The sequence below is a fragment of the Python bivittatus genome, unplaced genomic scaffold (genome assembly GCF_059951505.1).
Source record: "Python bivittatus isolate LINGU-HERP-01145 unplaced genomic scaffold, Pbiv_v1 ctg000610_np1212, whole genome shotgun sequence".
Classification (NCBI taxonomy): Eukaryota; Metazoa; Chordata; class Lepidosauria; order Squamata; family Pythonidae; genus Python; species Python bivittatus.
This window is the reverse complement of record NW_028277088.1, coordinates 22,684,984-22,701,884: the sequence shown is the minus strand read 5'-3', so window position 1 is coordinate 22,701,884 and position 16,901 is coordinate 22,684,984. Positions and strand designations below refer to the sequence as shown.

The 16,901-nt window shown below is 40.6% G+C and overlaps 1 protein-coding gene across 1 annotated transcript in view; it reads left to right on the top strand.

The window, feature by feature from the left end:
• Positions 1-16,901, top strand: part of LOC112540924 (protein lifeguard 1-like) — a 29,097-nt gene that overhangs the window by 9,269 nt on the left and 2,927 nt on the right. The window contains exons 7-10 of the mRNA XM_025168166.2: positions 959-996; positions 1,083-1,170; positions 12,876-12,965; positions 14,667-14,714. Of these exons, the coding sequence (XP_025023934.2) occupies positions 959-996; positions 1,083-1,170; positions 12,876-12,965; positions 14,667-14,714 (264 nt within the window). The remainder of the gene's footprint in view (positions 1-958; positions 997-1,082; positions 1,171-12,875; positions 12,966-14,666; positions 14,715-16,901) is intronic.

Genomic DNA, 16,901 nt, shown 5'->3' with positions numbered 1-16,901 from the left:
TTAAATACTTAATTATCTACCACAGAGTCAGACCTTCATTACTGATGGGTCTCAAGTCACTTGAATTTATTGGCACTTGAATTTATTGGTCCACCATTCCAGCAACTCATACTGGAAGACTATGTAGAATATCTAGAATATTTATAAGGTAGTTCAGATAAAGCTCTGAATTAAACCTGGACAGAATTAGCTCAGAATTAGCTTAACTGGATAGATAGCAGTTTAGCCTGGATTTTACTCATTATTAGATAGGTGCACAAAGGTAACTGCATTTTATAAATGATTGCATAAAGGAATGTACCACCAAAACCTGAAACACGGGTTAGCTATTTTTGACTGTTATCATTTGCACTGTTTCAAGTGAAGATTACAGTATTTCTCTTTTCAGTTGCCCTTTACTTTAATTTTACACAATATTTCTATACACAGTGTTCTCACAAATACTGTTAAGTATATAAGTTTTGCTAGCTGGGAAGTTATATGGAAGAATTCTATATGGTACAGTGAGTTATACAGATAGTCCTCGCCTAACAACCACAATAGGGACTGGAAAATTGGTTGTTAAGTGGGGTGGTCATTAAGCAAAGCATCACATGACTGCACCCAATTTTATGACTTTTTTGCAGTGGTCGTTAAGTGAATCACTTAGTCGTTAAGTGAATCACGCAGTTCCCCATTAATTTTGCTTGCTGGAAGCTGGCTGGGAAGGTCGCAATGGTGATCATGTAACCATGGGAAGCTGCAACCGTTGGGTGAGCTGGTTGCCAAACACGCAGATTGTGATCACATGACTGAGGGGGTGCTGTGATAGTTGTAACTTTGAGTAACTTGTAAGAGTATCTTCTGCATTGCAAAATACAGTCATCTCCTCCAGTAACAAATGCAAAAAAGATATTATGTAAGATAATAGTACTAATACATGAATAATGTAATAATATGTAATTATTTTTATTTTTAGACAATCCTTATAGGTACGTGGCTTGGATCAATTGCAGGGTAAGTTGTTAATCAATCAATTTAATTACATTGTGTTGATGTGATTATGGATGTCATAGAAATATTTATGTGTTCTTGGGTTTTAGCTTCTTCGATGCAGACATTGTGATGTGGGCTATTGGTGCTACTTCATTTGTGACATTGGGACTGTATGTTTTTGCTCTTCAGACAAAAGTAAGCAGTCACTGTTTAAATATCCTACGTAACCATTTGAGAAATGAACAATTAAATCACAATTAAAAATCAGGTATGTTCTGTCTCCTGAACTATATATTGGTTACCTGGGATTTGGGTATTTGGCATAATGAAGGTGTTACTGGGAAAGGTAATTAGCATATACTTAAACTTATGTAAGAACAAGTACACCTTTTCTTTTACTTACACTGACATAGCAGCCATAGTGCATTTGTTCATAGGCCTTGGATTAAAAATTGCTCTATTAGAAATCAGGCAATGTTTCTGTACTTTCTATTTCTGTGGGAAGACCCTTAACTTTAAGTGTCTGCTGGTCAGCTCTCCTTGTAGTTTCATCCAAACTTTATCATGCAGATCTATATTCTTACTTGCGTTTCAGTTGTAGATTCTGCCTTCACCCTGGGTTCATGAGAACAAGAGTGACTACTGTTGGAACTTGCTAAGTTGAGCCTGCATAGATTTCATGTCTTCTCATAATAAACTCATGTTCAATCCAAAATAATAATATTTTAGTAGTTAGTACTATGCTAAGTCTTTATGAACATTTGTCGGCCTTGCAGGGTAAACCAGATAGGAATCACAACCAGATGAGCTAATTCTACTTTATTGTAAAGCTACATTGACAGAATCTTGCAAGTCTGAAAGTACAATTTTCCCCTCCAATCTCCTTTACAGCCCAAGAAACTAGGGAGGGTCTGTTCTGAGCCTCTTGTCTTGCCCGTTATCTAGCTGCAGGCTATGTTGTCTCTTATCTGACCATTCACTTGGCAGCATCTCTTTTCCCAGTCTCCCAAGGTCTTTCCCAAATACCATTACAACATTAGCCATCTCAGAAAATAATTTGTCATGATTAGCCTCCTTAAGGTTACACATTGATCGCAATTCATCCATCACCAGAGGAATCGATTCATCCTGAGAAGAACTCTCATCCTCAGATTGAATTATAACCAAAGACTCAGGAGTTTCATTTTAGATATTAAGAATCTTGGCAGCAGGAACAATTTCATCTTGAGGTCTGAATGTCAATATTAACTCTTCTGTGGAGGAGGAGTTGAGAATTTCCTCCTCAACTTTTTTCACCTTCATTTTATGAGGCATAATTAACACTTGCTCTCAGAGATGAAAGATTATTAAAAAAATACTTAGTACTGTAAAGTAAAAACAGAACATGACTGTAAAAGAGGCTCACTAAAATATCTCTCCAACTAAAAGTACTTTGAAGGAGGGACAGGAGAGCGATCCAGAAGGCAGCTACTTCAATCTCCATGCCACTGGAAGTGCTTGCAAGAAATATTTTTATTGTTCATGGAGGTGGAGGTGGAAATAGAAGACATTTATAGAGTTAGATCAAGGGTTGGGATCCCCAAATTATTGTCAAATTTTGCAAGGTTGCTGTTCGTGATATGGTTTTGAGGAAGGCACGTGGAATTTCTTCATTGAAATTTAAAGAATACATATTGCAATTTTTTCCTGATCTCCCTTTATCTGGGATTTCTTTGAGGAAAGAATTTTCCTTGGCTCAGGCCCTGGCTAAAGAAAATTCTATTAAATGTTTCTTCTTGTTTCCTGCTATTTTTTGCCTGTACATCTCTGACCACATCAAGTGTTTTATGGATCCTGATGCAGCATCGGTATTTCTGACTGCACAATGATTGCTTATCACCATCTTGGAATGCCTACATTGTCTAGGGCAGAGTTCTTTGTTTTGTTTTTGGCTGGTCAGCATCACCCGCTGCTGGGTCTTGTTGTAAATGCTTTGCTGTTAACTTTATTTTTCCCCCTTTTTTTAAATAAGGGTGGGCAGAGGGAGAGGGCTTGAGGTGGTGAACCTGTTCCTTAGGGAAATCATGGCAAGGGGATTGTTTATCTTGTTTAATTTTTTGTTAAGTATGTTTGTTTCGTATTTTTTTACTTTTGGCTATAAAATACCAGTTGTATTATTTTTAAAATAATTTTCTGTATTCATATATTATTCTATCTAATCATATGCACACACACATCTATACAGGTAGTCCTTGCTATTAAGTCCTTGCTATCAAAGTTACAAAGGCACTGAACAAATGGAACTGATGCCTGGTCCACAAAGTTACAGCCATTGTAGCACCCTTGGAGTCACATGATCAACATTTGGGTGCTTGGCAGCCTGCCTGCATTTACGACTGCAGGGTGCGCTTCAACTCCACCCACCTACTTATCTCCCCCAATCTCTGCCCTTTTGGCTGCCCTGTGCTCCACCACCTCTGCTGCCCCTGCCACCCCTGCCACCCTGGACGCTGCCACCCCTGCCATCCTGCACCTCCGTTGCACAGGGCAGTGAGGGCAGCAGGGGTGGTGGAGTACAGGGTAGTGGGGGTGCAGGGTGGAGCACGGGGGTGGCAGGGGTGGTAAAATGCACGGTGGCAGGGGCAGCGGAGTGCAGGGCAGCAGGACCAGTGGACCATAGGGCAATGGAGCATAGAGCAGCTAAAAGGACAGAGATGGAGGGAGATAGGAGGGGCAGAGGTGAAGTGGAGGTGAGTGCAGCAAGGCATGAGAAGCATGAGGTCCTCACCTAATGACAGCACAGTGCTAGCCTAACAACTGCAACCAAGACTACTGAAACTGCTGTTGGTAAGCGGTGCAATAGCATGATGTTTCGCCTAAGGACCACATTGCTTAGTGATGAAAATTCCAGTCCCAATTAGGGTTGTTATGCAAGGACTACATGTAGGTTAAAAATATGGTGTTGAGTCCAGTTGTTTGTTGTTGGAGTTCCAGATATAAGTTGGTTTTAGGATGTTACTGGAGAATAGAAAAGATGGTAGATGGAGGATTTTGTGGTTGGTAGAATGTTTGGAGTGTTCAGAGACTTGTGGATCCCTTCTCAGTCTGGTGCAATGTGGGAGGTGGCAGTGGAGGAGGTTTAGGAAACTGGCAGACAGTGTATCCCCTGAAAAAATCTTCTGGGTGGCTGGAGTGTGGTCAAGCTGCTGGCTGAGGATCATGGCCCAGTGTTGGAATCAGTGGAGGAGCCAGAGGAGCTCCTTGAAGAGGCAGCAACAGCATGGCAGTAAGAGCAGTGCTGCAGGTGCTGCAGATCAGCTGTTTGCTGATCAGCTGGCTGGCAACATGCGCTTTAAAGCCGGAAGAGCGAAGTGGCTGGAGATTGTCCAGTCAGAGACAGAGATGGGTGCATCCTCCATGTTGGCAGTTGACATCAGCAATAGCTCAGTGGCAGAGACTGCTTGTGGTTGCCAGTTTCAAGTAAGCTCCAGTGTTGATGGCAACCTGGAAGTGCCTGTCCTCAATATGTTGGAGGTATTTGATTGTCCAGGTTTGGGTCGGCAATGGGAGCGGGTCACTGAAACAGCACCAACCTGGATTATTTTTTTTATAGTAATTTTATTAAAGATTATAATTATAACATTAAAAACTAATACAAAAAATAAAATAAAAAGAAAGAGTAGAAGTGCAGAAAAGAAAGAAAAAGAAAAAATAGAGAAATAGAAAAAAAAGGAAAAAAGAAAAAATAAGAATATAGTAAAGAAAAAGAAAAGAAGTATATAAAGAAGTGACTTCCCCCCTTCATCACAAGTATAAACAATTTTAGTAACTTATCACCTTCTCTTAAATTACAACAAATGATCTCTTCTTCCCATATCCTATCTCTTATCTATAAACAAATCCTTAAAGCCTCGTCATTTCAGTCCTGATGTCAGCAAAAGTCCATTAAGGGTTACCAGAGATAACAACATATCTATTTTAACCTTGATCAAATAAACCAACATTATATTCCTTCCTTTTACTTCTAACAGTCTTAATCTTTAGTCCCTTCAAATAATGTTGTAGAACTTGATTTCTTTTCATTTTTTCTTTATTCCTTCTCACAAAATTTTTCACAACTTTAACAAGCCTCTTTTGTAAATCCAATATGGGAAAATTATCCAGGTCACTCTCTTGGTTTGTTGTTTGTATACTTTTAATTATTAAGACATCAGCCAGTTTCTGTTGTACGTCCAGTGTAACATCTTTTTCCATGTAATTCTTGTAGAAATCCACTTTCAAATCAGTCTCGATCTTGTCAGGTGGAACTTGTTCCTCTTCCATAACATCCTTTAAACACAATCTACCTATAATGGCAGACACTTTTAAAATTAACTTTTGGGTCCATTGTTCACAAATATTCTTCAGTACGTCCAATGTTAAAGTATTTTTCTCCATTCTGTATTAGCAAGTCAAATTTAAGTGTCCTTCTCCTTTAATTGTAATCTTTAGTTCCCTTTAGTTCCCTCTAATGTCCAATTTTTAAAATCTTATCTTATTATATTTCAAAACAAATATGTTTTCCTATAGGAAGGATTCTTTATAATTAATTCCAAAATCTTATTTCAAATTTATCTGGACCCTTAGTCTGTTTGTAACTTTCTAAAATCAAAGTTTTAATCACCCTTTTGCTGTTTATTCCAAAAAAAAAAAAAGTTCTTAAACTTGTAGTTAAAACGTATTTCACTAAGGATTGAAGAAAACTCACCCAGTGCTGTAAAACCTGTTGATCCAAAGGTTCCTATAACTGAAAAGCAGGTAACAAGTCATTTCCAAAAGTGATTAGAAAAGGAAGTATGCCAACTTAGTATCCTTTCAAAGGCGTTGACTGTGGTTTGAGCAAGATTGGCTATTCCCTTGTCTCCCAGAGCGCTAAACCTGCCGGAGACTGCTATCTTGTGGTCTTGCAAGGAGCAGCTGTCTGGAGCACTTGTGGGTGATCTCAAGTCCTCTCCTTGTCCAGAGAGTAATTGTCGAAGAGCCAGTCTAATCACCAGCTCTTCATTCTGCTGTGGTCATTGACTCAGCTTTTCGCAAAGCTCTCTTCAGTCCGCCATTTCTCCCCCGGAAGTCCCTGGAACAGAATCATACTGTATTCTGTGGCTGCTGGGTACCTGACCACATGGGGCTATAGCTATTTTGCCTGATTATTCTTCATCATCTCTTTTGCACTTTGCTATGGACCTGAGACCCACAGAGATTAGAGGCTTGCTGTGCCTATTGTATTGGTGACTTGCATCACCTCTAGTTTCATCATGCTTGTTTCTCCAAGGACTTCAAGCACTGTAGTAGGACTGGGAAGTCAAAAGTTGGTTGGTTTGAGGGTAAGGGAGCTGTACTTATCTCCCTTTCCAACTGTTGGGTGTTGTCTGGTTGGTTGGAGGTGTATGACATTGTTGTTCCTCTATCTGCCTGGTGAGATGTGGTTGTTACAGGGATGCGAGGTTGAGTGTATGAGAGTGGTCAGGGATAGTGAGGCTAGCCTAGTACCAGGATGCCAGGCCAGGCAGCTAATCTTCCAGGGTATGGTGTTGTAGGATGGGGTTCTATGACCTAGGGACGGAGAGCAAGAGATGGGAGTGATTGGTTCTGTGAGGTGGAAGAAGGCAGGCAGGGACATCATAGTGATGATAGGCAAGGGGAGATATGGCAGGAGATAGAGGGCAGGCTGCTCCCAGGGAAGATGGCCTTGGTGCTGCGTTCCAGCCCCTGGCTGTACACCGAGGCCTGATCATTGGAGCATCAATGGCCCCAAGTTTCACTTGCTGCTGAATTCCAGGTTGGTCTGCAATAAGGCCTCCTTTATCCATGATTCAGTCATGGACAAGACACCCAATCTGGCATGCATTAGCAAGATCCAACCATTACTGCCTCAGTGCAGGGGGAGGGGGTAACTCTCTCAGAAGGATGCCCAGATGGGTTTTGGGTGTGGCATCAGCTGAGACTCTGAGGTTGGGGTTGGGATGTGGCCATTGTCATCCAGGATATTGTGGAGGCATCCATGAGTACTGCTCCACAGATAACAGGATGTGAAACCCTACTTGTGAGGTTGAGACATAGGGATCAGATGGGATTACTACTTGTGTACCATCCCCACTTGGAATACAGCAACTTCCCTGCCAGAGTTGCTTGACTCTGTAGCTGAGCTGGTGGTGATATCCTCCAGGTTTATGGTATTGGGGAACTTTACAATGCCTTTGCTTGGCTCAGAGATGGCTCATGAGTTCATGGCCACCATGGATCTGATCCAGGTAAGTGGTGGCCCAACACATAGTAGGGGTCACGTTTTAGATCCAGTTTTTACCTTGGGGCAGTGGCAACATGATCTGGAGTTGGGGGATGTTGCCATCTGTCCCTTGTCATCGATAGATCACTCCCTGTTAGCCTTGGAGTTTTCTCTGGCTACTTCTGCTGCAGGGAGGTGGTACCTATTTGATCAGTCCACCCTAAGTGCCTGATGGCCTGCGTAGGTACCAGAGATAATTTCCAGAGATCAGCTTCAGGGGTTGTTCCTGAAGCTCTAATACATGGTTTGACTGAGAATGAGCAGGCAATGGGGACCTTGAATCAGATCACGCCTATGCAGATGGATACTGTGCTCATGGAACCTGGAAGACCCCTTGGTTTCTGGAGCAGCTCCGGGAGATGGAGCAGCACAAAAGATGCCTAGAGCACCATCGGAACCAGACAAAGAGTGTAACTGAGCACAGATAAGATCCTATATTAAGGACTACCTTGTAGAGATAAGGGTAATGAAATATGCTTATTTTCCCATATTTACTGCATCCACAGATAGCTGGTCAACAACCCTATTTTGGATTACCTGGTCCCTTCTGGTAAGGAATGGTCAGAAAATCCCTTCCAATGCATTTATAGAGAGTGAAGAGGATGAGTTTGAGGGAGAAAGGAAAGATCCACTACTAAGGCAACAAGCATATAAATATTACAGAAGTGCAGATGTGGGAGAATGACACAAAAGTATCTCAGACAGACATTTCCTGAATTCACAGGAAGATAAAAGAGAGAGGAGGAGAAGCACATTCAGACTTGCAGTATTCTGTTACTATAGCCTATCTTAAAAGTAGTTTTAGGTACATGTGGCATCTCAGAATTGGACTGCAGCTGTGCTGCTTCTGTGGAGATGACTGGGATCCAGTCTTGTCCAGTTAACTGGGCAGAGTTTGATCCAGTTACTCCTGAGGAAGTGGACAGGATCCTTGAAAATGTTGATGTGTGTTAGATCCATGTCTCTCCTGGTTGGTCTTGGCCTCTTGGGAGGTGACATGTTGCTGGGTTAAAGCATAGTAAATGCCTCTTTGAGGGAGAAGGTGGTTCCAGCTGCCTGTTTAGGGAAGGTTATTGAGAAAGTGATAGGTGTGCAATTCCAAAGGGCCTTGGAGGAAGTGGATTATCTGGACCCATGGTATTTGGGGTTCAGGCCAGACATGGCACTGAGATGGCATTGTTCATGCTTGTTGATGTCCTCTGGCAGGTTCAGGATGGCGGTGCATCCATCCTGGCCCTCCTTGATCTCTTGGAGGTTTTCGATACCATTGATTGTGTATTTTTTTGGACTGATTGAAGAGATTGGGAGTGGGAGGCACTGTTCTTCAGTGGTTTTCCTCTTTCCTCTGATGCCAGTTCCAGTTGGTATTGTGAGGGGTAGGGAGGGAGAGGGCTAGGGCCCTGCTTTGCAGGGTGCCATAAGCTTCAACTCTTTCCCCAGTCCTATTTAACATCTATATGAAACTGCTGGGTGAGGTTCAGCATGGAGTTAAGTATCATCAGAATGCTGATGATACTCAGTTATACATCTCGACCCTGGGCTGGCCAAATGAGGCTGCTGAGGTGCTTTCCCAGTGCCTAGAGGCTGTGTGGATGGGGAAGAACTGGCTTCAGCAGAAGCAGAAGCCAGGATTATTACTTTAAACTGTTATGTAATGACTGTTTCGAGAATTTTTCACAACTTCAAACTGAATTTGATCTTCCCAGTTCACAGCAGCAGCAGCAGCAGCAGCATTTTCAGCTTAAGCATGTTTTAATGGATCAATATGGGCCAGATGCTTTGGCCACTTCAGAGGCACCTGAGATGCTTTCCTATTGGATGGGAACCATGACAGAAGAAAAACCCGTAACATTTATCTATCAAAAGCTCAATAATATTTTTAAAATGGACTTTCTGGGATATTCCAAACATGGAGTAAAGAACTGGAATCTCCAACAATGCCCAATCAAAGGTTTCATGTCCTTAAAAATGTTAAAATGTATCAACAGATTTGAGATTAAAGTTGATTAATCAAATATTGTATTTAGAGTGCATTGGCCTCCCCAAATAATGTAACTGAAAGGATGGACATCAGATTTTCTTTGTTGGAGATATAAAAAATCTGAGGGTTCATTGACACATACAACATGTTCATCTGATCATTTGATACCTTTTTGGAATGGTATTTTAATTTATATAAGTAGGTTTATGGGAAAACTTTAAATGTTAAAGATGTTAATATGTTGAATTATATATCAAAGCTTTTAAATTGGACTACGTATCAGGAATTATAATTGTATTGTGCATGCGGGGTGGCTAAAAGAATTATACTGAGAAATTGAAAAGTGATATTATCCCAGATTGTAAGGAAAGACTTTTGGAAATGTGAAACTCACCCATCTTGGAAAAGGCAATATTCTCTATTAATCAAAGGATGAAGCAATATATACTTCTTTGGCAGAGATTTTGTGACATTTTATAATAATGTTTTGTACTGATTATACTATACAGGCAGTCCTCATTTAAACACCCTATTTGAGACTGACAACTCCGTTGCTAAGCGATGTGGTCATTAAGCAAAATGTCATGTGACCATTCTGCTTAGTGACAGCAGTTCCAGCAGTCCCAGTTGCTGTTGTTGAGAGAATCCCATGTGGTAGCTAGGCAAGGACCCACCCAGATCCAAACCATTCTTGGAAGATAAGGAACTGTCTTTACTTCAACTCAACCCATCCACCTATCTGTCTCCCATCTCTGCCCTTTTGGTTGCCCACCTACCTGCCCCCACCAGCTGCCCCCACCACCAAACTTTGCCTGTCGCCACACCCTCTGCACCACGCACCACTACCAGCAGAGGCCTTCTTTTACGCTGCCTTCTTTTGTACCAGTGCAACCAGGACCTTCTTTCATGCACTGGCCAGGGCCTCATTTTGCAAAAGAAGGACCTGGACAGAGTGCAAAATTAGGCCAGCACGAAAGAGGGTCCTGGCTGTGCCAGTGCAAAAGGACCCTCCTTTCGTGTACTCGTCAGGTTCTTCCTTACGGGTGGCAGTCATAAAAGCGGGGAGGCCTGAATTTTATTCACATGACCATGGGGGCGCTATGACAACCAGAACTTTGAGGACCAGTTGTAAGTCCCTTCGTTCTGCGCTGTCATAACTTTGAATGGTCACTGAATGAATGGTTGTTAAGCAAGGACTACCTGTAATATTATATGTTATTTATTAGTAAACCAATGACTACTGATAAGTTTAATATGTAAAATAGATTTTTCTCTTTTCTTTGTTTTTTTAATCTTTCTTGTTTCTTTCTTCCTCTTTTTTTTTTTTTGGTTTCCATTATTTTTTCTTTAAGGATTGTTTTGCTTAATCATGTTTTTTAATGTACAGGTAGTCCTCAGTTAACTATGGTAATTTGGACTGGAATTTCTGTTGATAAGCAACGCGGTTTTAAAATGCAATGTCACGTGACCACTCCATTAGTGATGGCAGATCTGGCACTTGCTGTTGTTTAATGAATCCCATGATGTTGTTAAGAGCAAGGTCATTTGGCTGCCATTTGCGACCTCCTGCTGGCTTCCCCACTGACTTTGCTTGTCAGAAGGTGGCAGTGAAAGTTGCAAATGGTGATCATGTGACTGCAGGACACTGCATCTGTCATAAGTATGAGGACCAGTTGTAAGTAGGTTGTAAGAGAGCCAGTTTGGTCTAGTGGTTAAGGCCAGGCTAAAAACCAAGAAACCGTGAGTTCTAGTCCCACCTTAGGTATGAAAGCTGGCTGGGTGACTGGGCCAGTCACTCTTCTCAGCCCAACTCTCCTCGCAGGGCTGTTGTTGTGAGCAAAATAGGAGGAGGAAGGAGTATTAGGTATGTTCGCTGCCTTGAGTTATTTATAAAAATAATAAAGGCAGGTTAAAAAAAATCTAAAAAGAAATCTAAAATCTAAGTACCACTTGTTCAGCCCTACCATAAGTTTGAATGGTTGCTGAACAAGTGGTCATTAAGTGAGGTCTACCTATATTTTGGTGTTTGTCTATATTTTGAAAAATAGCAAAAATAAAAATTTAAGAATTGCTCCATTAGAAAATGTTTGGATTCATCCTTTCCTGGAGTATATTTATTATGGTTAAAATAAACTCTAAACTTTGAGAACTGAATCTAATGTGCCACATTTACTATGTGGTAAATGAGAAATAGTGGGACTACAGGGAAAGGGAATCCTTCCTTCCACTGTTAATGGCCACAATTTTCTTCTCCAAGTCTCCAAATTAGTTTTCAACAGTATTTTCAAGCTATGTGCAAAGAAGAAATTTATTTAGTTGCAGAAAAATTTATCAGTGCTTTCTGCTGCTTTACCTGGAAACTAAGCTCTTAATTAAATATACTTTTACCACATTTTGCTGGAAAACAGCCAAGATATAAACTGGCATAGAATAATTTTATTAAGACTGTTTAATTATTTACTATTGGTCCCAAAGAAGTGGACAGGATCCTTGAGATTGTCAGTTCAGCCACGTGTGTTTTAGATTTGTGTCTCTTTGACTGTTTAAAGCTTTCTGAGAAACATATAATTGGGTCCAAATGGTGGTGAATTCATCCCTGAGAGGGTGGTACTGCCCCTTCTTCCTCAAGAAACCATCACTGGACCCAATAGTATTGGACAATTTTCATCCTGTCTCCAATCTTTTCTTTTTAGGGAAGACTGTTGAGGTGATCAGGCTGCACCTTCAAAGGGCCCTGGGTTCAGACCTGGATACAGTACTAAAATATAAATGATCATACTTGTTAGTGATCTCTAGAGGGACTGGGATGCCAGTAGTGCATCCATCAAACCCTCCTTAATCTCTTGGCATCTTTCAATACTCTTGATCATGGTATCCATCTGGACTGACTCAGAGAGTTGGGAGTGGGGGTTATGGTGTTGTGGTTCTCCCCCTACCTCTAGTGGTTCTCCCCCTACCTCCACTGGTTCCAGACAGTGCTGTGCATGGGAGAGGTTTAGCACTAAATCCCTGGTTTGTGAGGTTTCACGGGGCTCCATTCTCTCCCCTATCCTATTTAACATCTAGATGAGGCTTCTGAGTGAGATCATCCAGTAGCATGGGATTAGGTATCATCAGGATGCTGAAAACACTCAATTGTACAAACCCGTCTGAAGAAACAATATACACTCTGAGATTGAAATGGTCCTGACTCTGCTGACCTTTCACAAGGTACCGAAGACCTGGTTCTTCCCCAGGACAGTTGGCCAAGCTGTTAAGTGAGCCCATCGTAGTGGCATGATTGTGTGTGTGTGAATCATCACAGGTGCGATGTGCTGTTTTGAATTGTTTTTGTTTATATATGGTTATTTTTAATGGCTTTATAGCCACCCACAATTTTGTGTTGAGTGGACTGTCATATAAATTTAAGAAATAGATATTTAGCAGGCATATTACATTTGGCAGAGACTCATGTGCATGTGTTTTGATGTCTGAACCGGTTATGAAAATGTTCTGGTGAGTATGCATTGGGATTAGTAAGTATCTTTCCTTCTGTGCATCACATTACTCAGATACGCTAGATCTTAATATCTTGGGGTGGCAAAATGTGTTGATTCCAATGTTACTTCTTTTTAGTGGGAACTTACCATAACATCTGGAATATTGCTAGTCTTGTTGCTTGTGGTGATCATTACTGGAGTTCTGTGTATCTTCCTGGAATCAAAAGTAAGTGCTTTTATTTTTTGTCTCAGCAATGCTTCTTTGCTTTACCTATTTTAGTCTTGATTTCATAAGCTGTTTTCTGTCTTGTTGAAGGCTAAGGAAGAACGCAACTATTATCATTTTAACTTTTTACACTATATTTATGGTTGCAAATACTTTTAATTCTGCTAAATCAGCCTTTGATTTTCCAAATTAAATTGAGCTCAAATTCAATCTTGGAGGTGAATGATGTTCCAGAGGGTGGGTGCCATGGCAGAAAAGGCTCATCTCCTAGGTCCCATCAGATGGAACTCCTTAATAGATGGGACCTGCAACATGCCTCTCCTGCCAGACCTGATGGGGCAGGTAGAGTTACTGACTATGTTATGTCTGATGAAAATTTAAACAGAGCATTAAGGTTGCTTTACATAATTCTTCACTGTATACTGTATATCTGATAGCATAGGGTATCATAATTCCCATGAAAGAATCTGGAGACTCTGAAATGCCTCTGTGTGTATACTTGAACTACCTAGACAGGGACATCTTTGAAGCCATCCCACCCATAGAGGAAGATATCTGTATGAAATGTTAAATCCACCTATGAAGAGTATTAGTGACCTGATCCAAAGTTCTTGAGAAGCAATGGCTACTACAGACACAAGAGACCAACTTATTAGCCTTATTAAACTGGCCCAGGTAGGATATGGAAAATATAGTAATTGTGAGAATCGAGATCTGCCTGCCTGCCACATGGAGACCAACGTGGATCATTGTGGCCGTTTATTCAATTACAGGGAATGGTAGCTCATAAGAACAGATTGCTAATATCCCAAAAGTAGAGCAAGTTGCAATGGCTTGGTCAGGTCTCATGTAAACTGCCTGGGACAATAGCAACAGTTAGTGTCATATGTTATTCCCAGATCTCCTCAGTGTCAGAAGGTTATCAGAGTGGAATAGTCCAGTACTAGCTCTCCAGCAAAAAGGCAGAACCTGTGGAGCAATACACTACATCAACAAGATGATAAAAAAGTGACCCCAATATGGCGTATCTTTGGAATCATATACTGTAAATGTATGAAGTACCAGCATACAAACGGTGGGCCAGGATGGGGCACAGCTAGCATGCAACTTTAAATAAGCTAATTATCTGGTTGAGGAGTCCCATCATGGTGTGACTAATTTCTACCTCCCAAAGGGGTAGATAAGGCAGTTGAAGAATATCACCACCATATTCTGAAGAAATCTAGTGGATTGTGACCTGGAGTGAGGCTCAATTTAGTGAAAGGTTTTGCTATAATTAGCCTTACATCTTCGTATACAGTATACCATTGAAGAAGGGTGGAAACATGTGAAGGTGCCAAACCACCAAGAAGGGATGGTACATTAACAGCCATCACCAAATATATAGGGCCCTGAGGCTGTCAAACTTACCTGTTTTTTCCTGAAGTATCAAGACATGAGCCCCCAAACATTGCAGTTTACAGACCAGACACAGATCACTGATTCTTTTCACTTCAAAAGCAAGAGAAAGACAACTCTTAGCAAGTGGCTACAACTTGAATCTATGCTAAACCTTTAATCCCAGGAAAAAAATTGCCTTCTAATGCATGGAGAACACCAAAGTATTTCAGTGTGTGGATCATATGGATACTAGTATGTTTTAAGGAACTCTAATTATTTTTTATTCTTGCTTAATTCTAACTCTAAATTCTGGTTTTGCAGTTGACGGAAATACTTTATGCTGGTGTTGGAACACTTCTTTTTAGCATAGTAAGTATCTTAAATTAACTAGTGATTGAATCTATACTACACAGAGTGAGAGGCAAAGAGCAATGTGTAAGACTGAAATTCATTACAGCTTATTTCTGTAAAAAACAAGTTGTGGCTTAAATGATAATCTGAATTAGGTCACTGAATGTATAACTATATCTATGTTGCTTAGTTTCTAATTAGAAAGTGTATTTTCTGAATACAAACCTTAATACCAGGGGACATTGTGCTGGGTTTCTACAACAGAGTTAGTCTTTCTTATGCAGGCATAATTATGTATCAGAGAGATACTATGAAAATTCTAGTTCCCAAAGTATTTATTTTTAAAGAGTTACGTTCAGAAGGATTTTCATTTTAGTATTTATACTGTTCCCCTCCCCTCCCACGTTCTGTTGTGCTGCCTCATTGCAGCAGGGGGGTGTTCTTAGGAGGGATGAGTGAAGAACATTGGGAGTGTATGCCCAAAGTATATATTCCTAGCACCCAAGGCACAAAGGTCATCACAGCTGCCCAGCTGAAGCGAGGAGGCACCAATATTGGGCAGCAGCGATATAGGAAGATGCTGGAGGCAGATGATCACTTTAGTGACAATGATCATCTGCCTCCAGCATCTTCCTATATCGCTGCTGCCCAATATTGGTGCCTCCTCGCTTGATGACAAAGGCATCAACTCATACCGAGCAGGAGAAGGCAATGGCAAACCACTCTTGTATTTTTACCAAGAAAACCACATGGATAGAAAATATAAAATGATTGATGATATAGTGCCAAATGGCAAGCCCCTCAGGTTGGATGGCACTTGCTACTGAGGAAAAACTGAGGAACTTTTTGAGTAGTGATGGAGTTTATGACGCAGCTAGATTAAAGCCTTCAGGATGTCTAGTTGCTGATGTTGCCATACAGGAAAAGAAAATCTGAAGGCATAATTGCAGTGGAAACATGGAATGTATGAGCATGAATATGGGAAAGCTCAACAGTGAAAAATGAAATTAAATGACTACAAATTGACATTTTAGGCATCAGCAAATTGAGATAGACTGGGATTGGACACCTTCAGTTAGAAGATCATACTGTTTATTAATCAGAACATGAAAAACAAAGAATGAACGGCATTGCTTTTACAGTTAGGAAGGGTATAGGAAGAACAGCACTTGGCTACAATGCAATGACCAAATAATATTGATTAGACTTTGTGGATAACCCTTTAATATGATGCTCATTCAAGTTTATTAACCAATGCAGAAGAAAAGGAGATTGATGAGTTTTATGATCGAGTTTGATTTGTAATAGACAGAACATGCAAGCAAGATATGCTGCTTGTGATTGAAAATAGGAATGTTAATGTTGGAAACATTAAAGAGGAAAATGTAGTTGGACTGTATGGCTGAGGACACCAAAATGAAGCAGGAGACTGACTTATCAATTTCTGCCACTCCAATGATTTCATCATAGCTAACACTGTCTTCAAACAACTAAAATGATGCCTCTGTACATGGACATCATCAGATGGAGTATATAGAACTCAAATTGATTTTATTATCATTAAAAGGAGGTGGAGGTATAGCATCAAAGGCATGACCAGGTGTTGACTGTGAAACAGATCACAAACTGCTCATGTGCAAGTTCTAAATTAAGCTAAAGAAGAAGAAAGCCAGTCAGTTTCCACAATATGACCTTGAACATACCCACCACTTTCAAGAACATCAGAAATCACTTTGAAGTCTTGACCCTCATTGTTAGAGAATCAGAGGAATTATGAAATGAATAAGGAAGTTGTTTAGTATGAATATGAAAAGAGACTGCCAAAAGTGAAGAAACAGAAGAAAGCAAAATGGATGTCAGAACAACTGGAAACTGCCAAGAGAAGAGAAGCCAAAACCAAGAAAGACAAAAATCTCAAAAGGGAACTTAACAGAGAGTTCAAAAGAGCTGTTAGAAGAGACAAGAAGTAGTATTACAGCATCTGTAAGGACACTGAAGATGGAAACAGACATGGAAGAAGAAGGAAAGTCTTTCAAAAGATATATGAATTAAGGAGGTTCCAGCCTCAAATTGCTATGCTAAAAGATGTCAATGGATAGATAGTAACCAATACAAAGGAGATCAAACTAAGATAGGGGTATACTGAAATACTGTACAGTAGAGATGTCAACATCCAAGATACCTTAGAATATATACCCTACTTAC